We start from the raw sequence: 16466 nt of genomic DNA, 5'->3' as shown, positions 1-16466 counted from the left end.
CAATGGAACAGCTTTTAAATCATGTGGGGCCTCAATAGGAGCATAAACACTCATTTTATCAAAAGGTATATGCCTTTTATCTTTTAAAATATTTTACTACATCAATTTTAGACTTTTTATAAGTTAGTTTCATGATGATTAGTTTATTTATTGTTTGTTTTTAACACGTGTTTACTGTGTGTGAAATGGGCTGAAGACTTATTCAATAAAGTTGGATCAATACTTGCTGTGGAACTGACAGACAGGTTTCCGTGGGGCCCCCTTTATAAAGCTAAGGCTGGTGCACGATTGAGGTCAGCTGTTGCTCTTCCTAGGCCAGCCAGTTCCTGGTTGGTTCAAATAGTCCAACTTTGGACATTGGCTCGGACAACATGCTTCTCAACGGTGGTTTTAAAACTCCACAGTGGAGTTTTTACACCACTGTTGAGAAATGTATTGTCTGGCGGGAAAAGTCCATGAAATGGTGGAGTTTTTTTGGAAAACACTCCACACAGAATGTCAACACTGTGCAGAGGAGAGTTCCTGCACAATGTTTGTGTTGAGTGGCAGGCTCCGTGGAGTTTTGTTTTATTTATTTATTTATTAAAACATTTGTATCGTGCCCTATATCACAAGGATCTCAGGACGTTGAGTTGACTTTTCCCACTGGCTACAGAGTTCCCTGGCAAGAGCGGCGAAAGGAGGGAGTGCCGCTCTAGGAGAGCTGCTGGGATTGTTTTTTTGTAGCAATGCCTAATGGCATACCATCGGGAGGACTGGGGGAGGAGAAAGGGCAGAGGAACTGTCAATCAACCATCACAATGGATTTTACTTAACTCCACGGTATCCCACAGTGGTGGAGTTAGAACATGTTGTATGGGGAGGTACCCCCTAGAAACTCAACCGTTAAGTGGAGTTTTCTCACTGCATTGACTAATGTGTTGTCTGAACTGAGCCATTATGTGGCATGCATCTCCTCTGCGTAGGTGTGGGATTCCTTCTGATTCTTGATGTCTCCTTGGGGCTCCATCAGGTGTCCCTCAGAGTTTTCCTCTCCGCCCATCAGAACTTTGGAGAGTTTATCCCATGCCTGTGGATGCTTAGCGCATGCTCTGAATAGTCCCTGCGGGACCCACTGTGTGTTGCGTTTGCAGCGTGAACCTTCACCAGCCTAGGCCCAGGACAGATTTTTCCATTTAGAGAGGAAGGATGTGCGGTCTTGCATCCGTCTGGCGTGATTGGAAAATGTGAAAAAAGAGGGGGAAAGCACCACGAAAAAGCTATAGGAAAAAGAGGCAACTAGCTCCGGTGCTATGAAATGTCAAAAAGGTTTCTTTATTTTTCTATACGAAATATAAAAATGTTCTAAAAACTTAAAACCAAACTTGTACAACGCTCAACGTTTCGGATCTTGTGGATCCTTCGTCAGGAGCTGTACAACAAAATGAATTACTTTTCTAAGTAACTATACATTCGAAACCTTATAGATATTTTTTTACAAGATCGCAGTTGTGTTCATTCTGTCTCCGTCAGCAGTCAAACGGTTTGCTGATGGAGACAGAATGAACACGGCTTTGGTCTTGTAAAAATAAATAAATCTGTAAGGTTTCGAATGTATAGTTACTTAGAAAAGTAATTCATTTCGTTGTACAGCTCCTGACGAAGGATCCACAAGATCCGAAACGTTGAGCGTTGTACAAGTTTGGTTTTAAGTTTTTAGAACAGTTTTATATTTCGTATAGAAAAATAAAGAAACCTTTTTGACATTTCATAGCGCCAGAGTTAGTTGCCTCTTTTTCCTATAGTGATTGGGAATTGGCCAGGCTACCCGCTAACGTCCTCTTCCTGTGTGTTGCCTTCAGAGTTGGCGTCTCAGCTGGTGGGGGCCGAGACGCGGTGCGGCCTCCTGGAAAAGCAGCTGGAGTACATGAAGCAGATGATAGCACAGGCGGAACTCGAAAAGACGACCGTCTTAGAGAAACAGGTAAGACAGCTTTGGTGTCATTTGCCTTGTTCACGCTGGCAAGCTAGGAGGACTCTTGGGGCTGAATGGTTTCGTCCAGATCTGGAGATAATATGCGTATTTGGTCTAATTTCTTGAAATTTATGCATAATCTTCCCCTGCCATTTTTCAAAGAACGTTGTACTTAATCGAATATTGATATTTCTGTGCATGTAGTTTCCTGTTATTTTTCATTTTTCTTTTCACAATTTGTTTTGTTTCGTTTTGTTTTGTTAAATTCACAATAAAAAGAGAAAAGATTAATAAAAAAAGTTCTTGAGATCATAAAAACATTCATATAATCATGGAATAGTAGAGTTGAAAGGGCCATTGAGTTCAACCCCCTGCTCTTGCAGGAATCCACCTTAAAGCATACCTGACAGGTGGTTGTCCAGCTGCCTCTTGAAGGCCTCTAGTGTGGAAGAGCCCACAACTTCCCTAGTCATGGGTTCCATTGTTGTATTGCTCTAACAGTCAGGAGGTTTTTCCTGATGTCCAACCGGAATCTGGCTTCCTGTAACTTGAGCCCATTATTCCATGTCCTGCACTCTGGGATAATCGAGAAGAGATCCTGGCCCTCCTCTGTGTGACAACCTTTCAAGTATTTCAAGAGTGCTATCGTGTCTCCCCTCAGCCTTCTCTTCTCCAGGCTAAACATGCCCAGTTCTTTCAGTCTCTCCTCATAGGGCTTTGTTTCCAGACCCCTGATCATCCTCATTGCCCTCCTCTGAACATGCTCCAGCTTGTCTGCTTCCTTCTTGAAGTGTGGAGCCCAGAACTGGACGCAATACTCAAGATGAGGCCTAACCAGTGCTGAATGGAGGGGAACCAGTATCTCACATGATTTGCCAAGAACTGTAACATATCTGCTTTATGTCAACTTATGGGAGAGTGCAGAACCTCTTCCAGCCCGGGGCTGAATTCCCTTTTGGAGAAGCTCTCGGGGGGGGGGGGGGCTGCATTCCAGTGATGGGTGGGGCTGAAGACAAAAAGGGGTGGAGCCAACAGCAAAGGAGGCGGGGCCATCATTCAGCAGGCAAAGCTCTTACCATCATTACTTTTCTCCCTCTGTGCTACAAAGAGTTTTGCTTTTCTCCCGTCTCGTCCCAGGCCACGTTAGAAAAAGAGAGGATCCTCGACCAGTCCCACGTGAAATCTAAACTGGAGAGGCTGGATCTGCTGGAGAAAGAATATGCCAGGCTTACAGCGATGCAATCCCTTGCAGAAGTGAGTCCCTGTTCCTTCAGCATCTGGGGTCAGGTTTGGATTCATCGTGGAGGCTGAGAATTCTTCTAGTCGTTTAGCCCTCGTCCTGTTACGACTGGGGTGGGCAGCTTGTGGCCCTCCAGGTGTTTTGGACTACAACTCCCATCGGCATTAGGCAGCAGAGCCAATGGTGAGGGATTATGGAAGTGGCAAACCCAAGCTTCTGGAGGGCCACAAGTTGCCCATCCCTGTTTCACAGTGTGTGGGGGACTTCAAACAGGGCAGTCCTGGCGCTCATTCCCAGGTACGTGGGTATGGGATGTAGTCAAGTCGACTTGTGATGGCAAGAGAGTTAAGCAACAGGTGAGGGGCTTGTTGCCCTACTTATGGGCTTCCCAGGCCTCACCTACACCAAGCAGGAAAATAGCACCGTGGAAGTGGTATGGAAGCGGTATATAAAAGACAGGAGCCACACCAAGCAGGATATTGCACTTTAAAAACACTATGAAAGCGGTATATGGTCTGTGTCAATGGGCCCCAACAGTTGTCAGCGCACTTCAGTACCACTATAAAGCAGTCTTGTGGCTCCTGCCCTTTTATATACCCCTTTCATAGTGCAATATCCTGCTTGGTGTAGATTAGGCCCCAGAATTGTCTGGCTGGTGGCCCGCTGTTGGAAAAAGGCTGCTGAACTAGATCCAGGGTGGGCAGACTTCAGGCTCGCAGGATCTACAGTTTACTAGTACCCTGAGGTTCACCTGCCTGAACAAGGTGTAAAATTGTGGCTCAGTTGCATGGATGCAAAATCAAGGAATGGGGCGCCTCTGATCCCATGCTCAACCTGGACATTTATGATCAGTAGCAGAACCAAGCTCACCAGTCCTTTCACCCATAAATCCACTCTTGGTTTCCCCACAAGTGTTCTTCTTCAGCTACCTAATGTGTGTGTGAGACTATTTATTGCTATTTTCAGACAATTGGGCGTCAGAAAGCTTTGCTGATTGACTCGAAATCGCCCCAGCCATCTACACGTAGACCTCAGTCTAACATCTGCCTGGCTCCTAAACCAGATGGCCCTTGGCCTGATCCAGCAGGGCTTTTTGGAGGTCCTTACCTTTTTTGTTTTTTATACTGAAATTTGGAGCAGAGGTGCATCAGGCATGAACAAATGAAATACTGACCTCTGAATATTAGGGTTGCAATGTTTTTCTTAATTGGGAGCTTGTTCTTAATCAGTAGAAACAGCAGACTAGAAAGATTATTTCTTCCTTGGAATGTAAATACTTCCCATGCCTTTCCCGCACCATAAGCTATCCTTTCCTGCCCATGAGATACCATTAGAAGCAATGTAGGGTGCGGAACTTTGGACCTCCAGAAGTTGTTGGACTACAGCTCCCATCATCCTTGACCGCTGACCATACTGGAGTCTAACAACATCTAGGAGTTAACACCAGCCACTAAAGGCAGAAGAGAGTGAGTACAGGCCCTTTTTTCCCCTGCAAAGAACTTTGGAGTTTGCAAAAGCGAACAAATTAGATGGTTTGAAATCCCAGTTGCAGATAGACAGCTGGCAGCACAATTCCATGCATGTCTACACAGAAGTAAGTCCCATTGACTTCAATGGGAGTTACCTCCAGGTAAGCACCTATAGGTTTCAGCCTAAATATTATAGTATTCTGTTTCTGTTATTTTAAATTTATAGATTGGCTTGTTCATGTTCTAAGCCCTAAAATGTATACTTTCTCCCCCATTGTCTTATTTACATGAAAGTTTAATTAATTGATTGATCAGTTAATTAAAATTTATTGGTTAAATGAAGTTTAGGTGACAGTCATACTGAAGAGTGTTACATTTAGATTTTCATTTAGAAGCCCAAATCCTGCCCCAAGGAAACATAGGCTAAAAATTAGAGGAAGGGAGCAATCCTATGGCCCCTTGACATTGTCTGAAGGGCCATAGATAGTTGGGGTTCCTCCCTCTGAGGTTGGAGACAGTGCTCCAGCCTCAGAAAGGAGCTGGGGATCCACCCCAGCTGACCCTATCGCAGAAAGAACCGTGCCAGGTGCCCTCCGAGGTTGGAAAAGCTCCTTGAACAGGCGGAAAAGACAGCATTTTGATGGGGAGGGGAAGAGCCCAGGATACAAGCTATCCTAGGACTTCTCCAGCCTCCTTTCCTCCTCCTCCAAAGCACCATTGCTAGATGGGCAAAAATGGGCAAAATGCCCATCTAGCAAAAAAATGAAGGCAGGAGGACAGGGAGGCCAAAGATCCCCTCCGCTGCTCCTCCCACCTTGCATTGGATGATCAGACACTTCCGAGTTCAGGGCTTTCGATCATCGCGGGCATCATTGACAATCTTTATGCAACTTAATGGGGGGGAGTAAATTATATTTACTCACGTTTATATAATTTTCTCCCAGAATCCCACCCCACCCCCCTGCCAAGCAGAGTCGTAGTCCAGCGAATTTGGAGGCTCTCGAACGATAGCAGTATTTTGCTTCTGCTTTTCGTTTTGTTTAAATTAGAAAAAAATGAAAGAGCTGGAAGAAAAGCTCCAAGAGGAAGAACACGCGCGGAAACTGGTGCAGGAAAAAGCTGCCGAGGTAAGCCCGGCTGATGTGGTCGCTGTTATTCTGTAGAGGGCATGGCTCCTGCCCGTTTTGAGGAATGAGGATCAATGAGGACTAGCAGAATAGCATGGCTTGTTTTGAGGCCCAGGCATCCTTGCAGAAACATGGAAGAAGGGGACGCGGGTGGAGTGATTAGAAAGCTTGCCATGGGTGTGGAAGCCAGGTGACAAGTGGACCACACTCATGGTGAAGAATCCTTCGGAAGGGTTAAGAGTTTGTTCTAGATAGGGTTGTGTTGGAGGGATCCATTTTAGGGTGGAGATCGTCGTTTTTTTGCCGTCTCAGCTCCCCGGACTCTGGCTCGATTGTCCACAATCTGATCCAACTCAGCATGGAACAAGTCTGGTGAACTCACGGGCTTTTCCAGGGGTGGAGGGGAGGTTTGCGCAAGATCTGCACAGAATTTCGTCCATAAATAGTGAGCGAATTAGGCCATTTACAGCTGCAATTTTGCACAAATTGTCTGGAGAATTTGCGCAAATCCCCCCCTTCCGGTAACGTTCTTGGATTTCGGGAAGTATTGGCGCAGCTTGGCTCACAAATGCGAGCCGAGCCGGGGTCTGCTGTGGGATCCACCAGGCCCCCAAACGGTTGGATTTCCCCGCGATGGACAACCCTAGTTCTAGCCTTCCCCAACCCAGCAGCCTCTAGATGTGCTGGACTACAACGAAACAGGACTTTTGCTATTATGTCTGGATAATCAGCCTGCCACAACCTGGTGCCCTCCAGGTGTGTGGACTACAACTCCCATCATTCCCAGCTGACATGGCCATGGTAGTTGGGAATGATAGGAGTTTTAGTTCAGCACATCTGGGTGGGGGACAGCTAATCTAAAGTACTCCCAAATGAGGCTCGTACCATTCATGGTCCAGCCAGACTTTTGATTGAGGCTGGGTGGGAAGAAAGAGATCTGGGAACCCAGAAGCAGGGGGAAGGTGTAGATTGGAGGGGAGAAAAAGGTGTCAGGGATGCTTTAAGCCTTCTCTTGCCTGCAGCTGTTCTCTTGTGCCCCCCCCATAAGCCATTTTCCCCCCCAACTGGGGTCTGAGATGCATTTTTGGAAGATGAAATGGCTGAGGAGCTCCAACCTCTGGAATCCCACTGTGGCTTGTCTTCTCCAAACGTTGCTGGGGTTGAATTCACGATTGTGATGTTGACAAGCTGAGGGCTGCATCTGGGTTGGCATGTCCCCAGCTGACACCTACCATTTTGAATTAAAGAAGGAAAACTAATAATTCCCCGGCTATCTTTGGCAGCTTCAGAGTGGGTTGGAGAAAAACAGAAAGTTGCTGCAGGCACAAACACAGCAAGCGCCCGCGTCAGTGCCGTCGAAAGCGAAGAAGAAGAAGAAAGCAAAGCATCTGGAGAAGGTAAATTGCCAATGTTCAAATGAGCGAGGGTGCCGTTTTGCAAGTGCTTCCCTGGGAATGGGCCCCATGGAATTCAGTGGGATTGACTTCTGAGTAGATCTGCAAAGGGTTGTACTGCAGACAGCTTCGTGTCATAGGTCCATCACTGTCTGCTTTCATGTTGCTCTTGTTGTTATTAATAGCCGCTTCTCCTTATCTGAAGGCAAATCCAAAGCAGCTCACAAGTTACAATCCATACAAAATATTATGCAAGGAACACACGTTTGAAAAATACAAAACCAGCAACAACAGTTATCGTCGAAAACACGATTCTGTCGCAGCAGTGAACCAGCCTTCGTCAGCTTGGTGCCATCCAGATGTTTTGGGCTGCAGTTCCCATCGGCCACAGCCAGCATGGCCTGTGAACAGGGATAATGGGAGTTGCAGTACAGAACACACGGTGGGCACCATAAGGGGGAAGGCGACCAGGATCAGCTTTCTTCTCTCTAAACATGAATAGGGTTGCGCCGTAAAGGTCAAAACCAATACATTTGCCTGAACCTGGATAGCAGGAGGCAGGCAGTACGGATCACAGTAACATACTCTGGCCTATTTGTAGCCCTATTCGTCATGGTAGCCAGAGGGAGCTTCCTTGCTCAGGGACACCTCTTGGTACTGAATAGTGGAGGGAACCACTAATAGTAGCTGGCGTGGCCATCGTGCCTGGCTTTGGGCACCTGGATATACATGTCTGGTTGCTGCTAGGAACCGAATGCTGGACTAGATGGACGTTTCATCCTGTTATTGAGGCTGTTTTTACGTCAGCAGGATGGCCCGCGTCCAAATGTGTATGAGCGTGAGAGAGACTGACTGAATGATCCCGTTTACTTACCAGCTTTGTGCGTCGAGTGTGTAAGTGGAGTTTGCCCAAGCCCGTTTCTTTTTCTCCCCTTTAGAACGACTCTGGGATGCCCCACTTCCACGCCCAGCCCCACTACAGGTTGCAACTGGGTGATGTGCCGTTTGTAGCTGGAAAGGTAAGGCGGCCAACCACTACTCGAGCTCCCGATGGCTCGGTGGGAACTCTGGGTTCAGAGGCAGGACGCCAGGCCCGAACCAACTTTGGGGCACTAGATGCTGGAGCTGGGAAATCACGACTTCAGAGAGATGCTTCCAATTCCGGTAGGCAGTACTGAGCCTTAGGTCAGGAGCAGGCAAACCTTTTTGGGCCCGTGGGCACATTTGACCATTTGAGAAACTCTTGTGGGCACCACCACAAAATGGCTGCCATGGGAGGTGTTGCTTTCCAGACAGAAGTGACAGGCGTTCCTTTTTCCGGGGGAGGGGTGTTGGCCACTTTTTCTGCTTTGCATGCAGAACGTTGTCTGCTCAATCACCGGCATCTCCAGGTAGGGCAGGAAAGAATCTAGCCCAGTATTGTCAACGCTGACTGGCAGCAGCTGCCAGTCAGTGTCGACAAGACTGGGCAAGATGGCCGAAGGGTCTGACGCCGTCTGAAGCAGCTTCTTATGTTTCTAAAGCATTGGCCTGTAGCTGCTCATCATCTTCATTTCCTAAGAAAGTTTCGGAGCTCCACCGGGGCCCCCAAAGTCACTCAGGGGTTGGAATGAAGATAGAAGAGACACCGAGAGTAGCATTACTTTCACTATTTGAAGATTTAAAGTGTAAAAAAGAAACTAAGGAATTGATAACAAATTTGCTGACTGCAGCAAGGTTAATTGTAGCTAGGAACTGGAAGATTCAAGGTGATTATTGTATTGAAGAATGGTATAAAGAAGTATGGGATATTGCTATCAATGATACATTGACGTGTAACATTAAAGGAAGAAGAGGTATAGCAAAAACGAACGAATTTGATGAAATTTGGAAACAGTTCCTAACATTTGTGTTCTCTAAGGGAAGTGGGAAACCACTTAACGCGAGGCGTTAAGATTTTGGAAACAGGAATGATCCCGAATGGAAGGGGGAAGCACTTGTTGGATTATGTTATGGATAAAGTATTATATGTTAACATTTATATATTCAAGTAATCTGTTATGTATCTGATTTTTTTTTCTATGTATGGTATGTTAAATTGTTATATTTGTTTGTTTTTATTTAGTAGTCTAAAAATAATAATAAAAAACAAAGTCACTCAGGGGAAATGAAGATGGCAGCACTGGGTGGCCTTCAATGGCTTTGAAGTGGTCCCGGCTGCTGGTAAGGAAATCCATTTAAAAAATAAAAATAAAGGCAAGGGCAGAGGCCGCTTTTGGTGAGCACCAGCAAAAGTATCTAAGGCCGCACTGGTACCCATGGGCACAACGCCTACCCCTGGCCTAGTTGAATCAGTGTTCAGTGTCATTATAAAGCCGATTTGTATGTACTGATGTTCACATCGTTTTTTTAAAAAAATATGTGCATCCGTAGTCAGTGTTCAGTTTCCCGCGTAGCCCTTCATGCTCTTCACCACTTCTCTATCATTGCCTTTAGTCCACTAGTCCCAGCCACTCGGTTGGAGCCAACGTCCAGCACGTGCTGCACCTCATGAAGCACCACTCGAAAGCCCTTTGCAACGACCGCGTGGTCAGCGACGTCCCGATGACTCAGCAGGCGAACCGAGGCGGCCGCAGGTCCTCCGGGTCTACCGTTTCGTCCCAGGGAGACCTCTCCGAGGTGCTGCTGACGCTGCAAGACGAACTGGGCCAGATGAGTTTGTGAGTCAAAGCCCTCGGGGCTCTTGCGCGTGCTCTGTTGCGCGGGTTCGATTTTGGTGGCACTGGGGTGCGTGCTTCAAGGGCTCCGAGCGCGAGGGCAGGTTGTGCTTGGCCAGACCGATTCGCGTCGAGTTGGAAGCCAGGCCCAATGTGTTTGATCCGGCTTTCTCCCAGGAAAGTGCGCATAGGGTTACAACCTTAGTGTTCTAAACAGAGAAGTGCTGGGGAAGCATGCCTGTTATCTCTTGATCACTAATGTCTTGAGGTCTGGAATAATAATAATAATAATAATAATAATAATAATATATTTATTTATTTATTTGTTACCCGCCTCCCCCTCTGGATCGAGGCGGGGTACAACACAAATGCAAACACCATAAAATACATATAATTGATTAAAACATATAAAATTAATACATTATTAAACGCAGCACATTATTAAAAGGCATCTTAAAATTCAACTGGGTAGGCCTGCCAGAAGAGATCAGTCTTTATGGCTTTCTTAAAATCCAGAAGACTGTTAAGTCGACGAATCTCTCCCAGCAGGCCATTCCACAGTCTGGGAGTGGCAGAGGAAAAGGTCCTCTGGGTAATAGATGTCACCTTGTTTTTGTTGACTGGAGTAAATTCTTCCCAGAGGACCTGAGTGTGCGGGGCGGATTGTACGGGAGACGGCGATCCCGCAGGTAACCTGGACCCAAACCATGTAGGGCTTTAAAGGTAATAACCAACACTTTATAATTTGCCCGGAAACTAACCAAGGGTGTTGAAGTGCTGTCAGCGTGAGGGCCGAATACTGTTTCATAGAAGGTCTCGGGGGCCACATTCCAGTTATGGGTGCGGCCAAAGGGGCAGGGGCAGAATACCAGGAGAGGCATTTCTCACCCTTTTCAGTATGGGGGGAAATTGCACAAAACCCAAGAAACCAGGAAATCATTGGGGAGAAAAGGGGTGGGGCCATTTGGGGAGCCCGGGATAGCTGGCTTGGCAACCCAGGTGGGTGGTATTTGGCCCCTGGGCCTGAAATTCTACATCCCTGTTTTTAGCTGTGTATATTTATTGTTTGTATGATTTTATCTGTACGCCGCCCTGAGTTCCTTGTGATATAGGGCAGGATACAAATGATTAAATAAATGAATACCGTATTTCTTCGATTCGAAGACGCACTTTTCTCCCTAAATAAACAGCTCTAAAAATGGAGTGCGTCTTAGAATCGAAGCAATATGGTAGATGCAAAAAGACTCTATCCTATTAAAAAAGGGTCTGAAACATCCATTCTCTCTAGCTTTATTGCTTTTAGAAAGCTGAGCAAGCAGGGCTTTTTAAGATTGCTTTGCAGGCTGATTGGGGCCTACAGTGCGCCCCATGCAGCTCCGGCCCTCGTCAGCCGCGCCGGGAAGACACACGGCTCCAAGAGTCAGGAGGCTCACCCCCCGCAAGCACTGGGTCCCCCCCAGCCGCCGCGCTGGGAAGCGCGCGTCCCGCCTGGAACTCCTCACGCCCGTGGAAAAACCTGTGCCCAGAGGCTAAAGAAGTGCTGCTCCGCTGAAGCTGCTCTCACGTGGCAGCTCCAGCTCCAGTCGTCTCTCTCCTCCTCGTGCAGGCAGGCCTCCAAAAGAGGAAGCTCCTGCAGCAGCCACGAGCCATGCGAGCAAAGAGGAGCTGGGAGGGTAAGCGCCTGGTTTTTTGCTTACCCCTAAGCCCCTCCCAGCCCAGTGGCACCAAAACCCAGCTCTTTCTAAGAAATTTCTAAGAAATTCTACTCATAAAAGATATTCTAAGAAATTTATTTTTTCTTAGAATCAAAGCTTTTTTTTTCCTGTTGGTGGTACTGAAATTAGTGTGCGCCTTAGAATCGATGGCGTCTTACAATCGAAGAAATACGGTAAATAAATCTGATGATGGAAACACATTCTGCAGATGCACAGTGACATACTCTATTAATTGGGATCCTGGAATCCAGTGAGATCCAAACTTAATCAAACTTCAAGTAGACCTGTTGAAATCAATGGGGACTTAAGTTAACGACAACTAAATTAAGTCCCTTTGATTTCATTGGGTTTGCGCCAAGTATGGCTAAGTCTGGATCCAACCCTGTGTTTATAATACTGTTGAAAATCTATTAAAAATATGTTAAAAGAAAGAAAGAAAAGACAAGACATCAACATGTACAAGAATGTTTTCTGTTCCGAGCATCAGTTGGGGAGTTTGCCCATTTCATCATCTCTTTGGCTCGCGCTGACCCTCCCTTTTGCTGTGGGGAGTTGAAAAATGCCGACAGAAAAGTGATGGGCAACATCATTCCCACTTTTCCATCGCAATCCTATGCCTGTTTACTCAGAACTAAGTGCTCCTTTGTTTAATGGGACTGACTCTCAAGGGAAAGTGCTTAGGATCACAGCCTTCGAATAGAAAAACGATGTTTACCTTGCGTTAAGTTCAACCCCTGAATTTTAATAAGGCTGCAAGCTTTTAAGTGGTTTAATCTGTCGGTCTGCCAATGCTTTAGTTAATTAAATCTCGGGTGGTCAGTTTTAATCATTGAGGCCGAGAGCTTAAGTCACTGCTCCTTTTGCTGTGTGTGTTGGGGCCATGGGGCGGGGGCGGTGAGAGATGATGCTCCTTCTAGTGTGTTACTGTACGAGGAAATTTGAAGTAAGAGCACAATCCCAGCTCACATGGGCTACTGTCTGGGGAGGGCGATTGAATGGGGTGTGCGGAAGGGCCCCTCCGTCGGTGGGGAAGAGCAGCAGTGGCATGGACGGGGAGGCGTGTCTGCTAGGGAAGCCCCCAGTATGCCTGCGGAAAGCTCCACAGATACGGATTTACCCCCAGCTGTGTTCCCGACAGTTGTAGGCCTTGAACCACGCCAAGAGCAGAGGTGGTCTTGGATTGTCCCTCTGTTCTTTTAGCAGGCCCCAAAATCAGCCCCCTTGCTTGCTGACACACGTATTTTCCTTCCAGTGTGGTGTGGTGGCGAAAGTGTCGGACTGGGAGCCGGGAGAGCCAGGTCCCCACTCGGCCATGGAAACCCACTGGGTGACTTTGGGCCAGTCACAAACTCTCAGCCAAAACTACCTCACAGGATGGTTGTTGTGAGGATAAACATGGAGAGGAGGAGGATTATGTACACCGCTTTGAGTTCCTTGGAGGAAAAAGGCAGGATACAAATGCAAATAGTAGTAGTAGTAATAATAATAGTAGTAATAATAGTAGTAGTAGTAGTAATAATAATAATAGTCATAATAATATCAGTCCCCAGCATCACATCAAAAAAATATACAGAAAACTTTCAGAAACTTGGCCTACCAAAATACATCCACCAGTCATAATTAAAACATGCTCAATTGTCAGGAAATTCTTGAATTTGTAAAAGACAGTATGACTTGGCAAAGCCTGTCAAGTACATCTACAAAAACCGCCATGGGCGAGAAAGAAATAATAATAATAATAATAATAATAATAATAATAATAATAATAATATCCACACCAACATCCAGAAAGCAGCCATGCTTAAAACATGCTCAGTTGTCAGGAAATTCTGAATCTGTAAAAGTAAAAGACAGCATGACTTGGCAAAGTCCGTCATGTTTGTCTAGAAAAACCGCCATGAGGGAGAAAGAAATAATAATAATAATTAATAATATAGTTGGTGGGAGGGAGGGAAGAAACCTCGCTGGCAACAGTGAAAAAAAAATTAAGTCCACTGTGCCGCAGGTTAAGCTGGTGGGGTTTTGGAAGTGGTGGCCGTCCTGCGGCTTCCCTCCCCACCCTGCCCCTTGCAAGGTCGCTTAAGACGGTTCTGCCTGATGTTCAAGGTACCATAATCTACCATTAAATCAATAAAGACAATTTTACAACTCCTTCTGTCTCTCACAAAGGCATGATGTTTGACGACATGCCGTTCTGTTTATTTTTACTTAGTTAAAAGGCAGACGATGGGTTAATTTATATATTTAATTGATTCAACAACCCTAGATTCTTAATTCAGATATTTCCCTGCTAGCAAAATGTTTCTGCGCAAAATGCATATTAAATGAGATAAGCGTTTTTCTGTCCTCCCCCCCCCCCCCCCCAATTTTTCAATTGTGTTTTAAGTGATCACCAGCATCTGGCAAAACTCATCCACGATGCTCCGACGATTGCTTTGAGGGACGACCTGGAAAAGGAGCTGGAAATGCTGGTGAAAAGGATGGAAGCCAAGGCTGAACAAATCACGAGGGTCCAGAGGCATCGGGCTCGGGTGAGTTCCCTTGCTGGCTGTATCCGGGCGTCTGTGAAACAATGGATTGGGACGCTTTCCCTCAAGTTGCTCACTGAGATGAGATGGAATTGCAGATGTCCTGTTTAGACGATAAGCCGAAGTGGAGCGTTCTATCAGAGTTAAGCCATGTGGAGGCTTTAATGGTGGGCCAAACAGTTCTGAAATGCAGTGCCGGCTCTGGGGTGGTTTGAGGGTCCTTAGGAAAGACGCCTTCCGTGGGCTCCCTTCTGGCTCCACTATCTCACCAGCATTGTCACAGCTGCCGTTCGTCTTCTTCTTCTTTCTCATCATTGCCAGGGAAGGTTACAACAGCTGGGATTGTTTAGCTTGGAAAAAAGGAGGCTAAGGGGAGACCTGAGAGAAGTGTACAAAATTATGCATGTTGTGGAGAATGTGGATAGGGAGACATTTTTCTCCCTCTCTCTCGAAATACTAGAACCCAGTGGGGTCATCCCATGAAGCGGATTGGTTAAAGTAGGGTGACCATATGAAAAGGAGGACAGGGCTCCTGTATCTTTAACAGTTGTATTGCAAAGGGAATTTCAGCAGGTGTCATTTGTATTTATGGAGAACCTGGTGAAATTCCCTCTTCATCACACCAGTTAAAGCTGCAGGTGCCCTGCCTTCTTTTAAATCTGGTCACAGTATAGCTCCTGCAGCTTTAACTGTTGTGATGAAGAGGAAATTTCACCAGGTGCTGCATGCATACAAATGACACCTGCTGAAATTCCCTTTTCTATGCAACTGTTAAAGATACAGGAGTCCTGTCCTCCTTTTCCTATGGCCACCCTAGTTAAAGAGATTGGATGTGAGTGGCAGACATTAGGCCTGAGAAGAGGGAAGAATGTTTTACGAGTAGACCATTCTTCAATGCCTGGTTGTTTTTCTTTCTTTCCTGTTTTCCTTCTAGCTGGAGAGACACAAGAAGGAAGAGAAGGCCAAGCAGTGTTGTACCCGTGAGTCGAGCAAAGGTGGTGAAGGGAAAATGGCGCCCGCAGCCGTAAAGGCGAAAAACCCCAACCTGAAGGGGAAACTTGGTGAGCGGGGCAAGAAGAGCCTGCAGTTGCTGAGGGAAATGAAAAGCATACAGACCTCTCTTCAGAAAGATGACGTCCATTGGGACTACTGAGGCGTTTTGCTGTGTGGTTTTTTTGCTTGCACTTTTTTCTCTCGCTCCGGCTCTATCCCAGCTGGTTTTGCCTGCCGAGCGAAAGACTATGTCCATAGCTGCACTTTCTAAAGAGACATTTTGTAAACTACCTGTAGGCCCGGTCACATAATGGTCCTAATCCTGATGGATGGGGGGAGCAGGGAGGGGTGGAAATAAGACAGGGAGGGGTGGAAATAAGACAACCCTATTATTATTTGACTGCATTAACAATCCCTTTAGGTGACTGTCAATGACTGTTTGGCTCTGAAACCTAATCCCCATTCTGCAATTTTGCCTCAGGCAATGATGAATTGTTTCGCTCACCTGGGGTGACTCACTGTTCTAAGGCTGGCGACAAGCAATAGTGGTTTGTTGTTGTTGTGAGTTTTGTTTTTGCAAAGAGGTGAAGGCAGCGCACGGGGGAAGCATCTTTGTCTCTGGCAGGATTTTGACCCGCTTCACAAACCTGCACGGTCTTTTGCCTAAGACACCAGTGGCATAAAAGACACGCCCTCAAGCAATGGTAGTTTGTACCTCCTTTCAACTCTTTTAAAATGCGTTGTTTGTCCGAGACGGCTTTTTGCATTTTTTAAAAACAAACAAAACAAAAACTTTTGTATGGAGGACTCTGCATATTGCCAGTTCAGCTGCTGTCGGAAAGATCCTTCCATTTTGAAACGTGGAAGTTTCGGAAAGCAGCAAGCAAATTAGCAGTCTCTTTGACATTCCATCAAATAATGTGGCCTTTTTTTAAAACAACAACAACACACCTCCGTTTACCATTAAGGATGCTTCTTCTAAAGTTTTCCCTGTGAAATCTTAATAATGTGGTTTTAGAATGGAACCGAATAGCCATTTGGACCAAAGAGCCATCGCTCTGTGTATTCTCTTTGCAGAAGAGCAACGTGCGTGTTTTGTTTTTTAAATAACACTTCAGATCATGCTGGTCTTCTACAGGCAGCTTGTTTTTAACTTGAAACTATTTTTCACTGGACGAGATCTGGTTGGCGGCCATGGTACTCAACATTTTTACATGCAAACCCCTCCCCCCTCACAACACGCACACAATTATTATTTATTACATTAATAATGGAAAGGCTTTCCAATGATTGGAATGTACAGACACGACTCAGAATTGCCTGTGCTTTTTGAGGTTTGATTGGAATCCA

The 16466-nt window shown here is 46.1% G+C and overlaps 1 protein-coding gene across 2 annotated transcripts in view; it reads left to right on the top strand.

Annotated features, from left to right (window-relative positions):
* Positions 1-16045, top strand: part of CEP57 (centrosomal protein 57) — a 29814-nt gene extending 13769 nt beyond the window's left edge. For both annotated transcript variants that reach the window (XM_063127152.1, XM_063127151.1), the window contains exons 4-11: positions 1842-1963; positions 3092-3208; positions 5713-5790; positions 7074-7187; positions 8123-8203; positions 9660-9883; positions 13982-14126; positions 15058-16045. In XM_063127152.1, coding sequence (XP_062983222.1) covers positions 1842-1963; positions 3092-3208; positions 5713-5790; positions 7074-7187; positions 8123-8203; positions 9660-9883; positions 13982-14126; positions 15058-15276 — 1100 coding nt within the window. In that variant the 3' untranslated portion in view covers positions 15277-16045. The remainder of the gene's footprint in view (positions 1-1841; positions 1964-3091; positions 3209-5712; positions 5791-7073; positions 7188-8122; positions 8204-9659; positions 9884-13981; positions 14127-15057) is intronic.
* Positions 16046-16466: the final 421 nt, after the last annotated feature.

Source organism: Elgaria multicarinata, chromosome 5 (genome assembly GCF_023053635.1).
Source record: "Elgaria multicarinata webbii isolate HBS135686 ecotype San Diego chromosome 5, rElgMul1.1.pri, whole genome shotgun sequence".
Lineage (NCBI taxonomy): Eukaryota > Metazoa > Chordata > Lepidosauria > Squamata > Anguidae > Elgaria > Elgaria multicarinata.
Note: the sequence above shows the minus strand (reverse complement) of the source record. Positions and strands in the feature narration are given on the sequence as shown.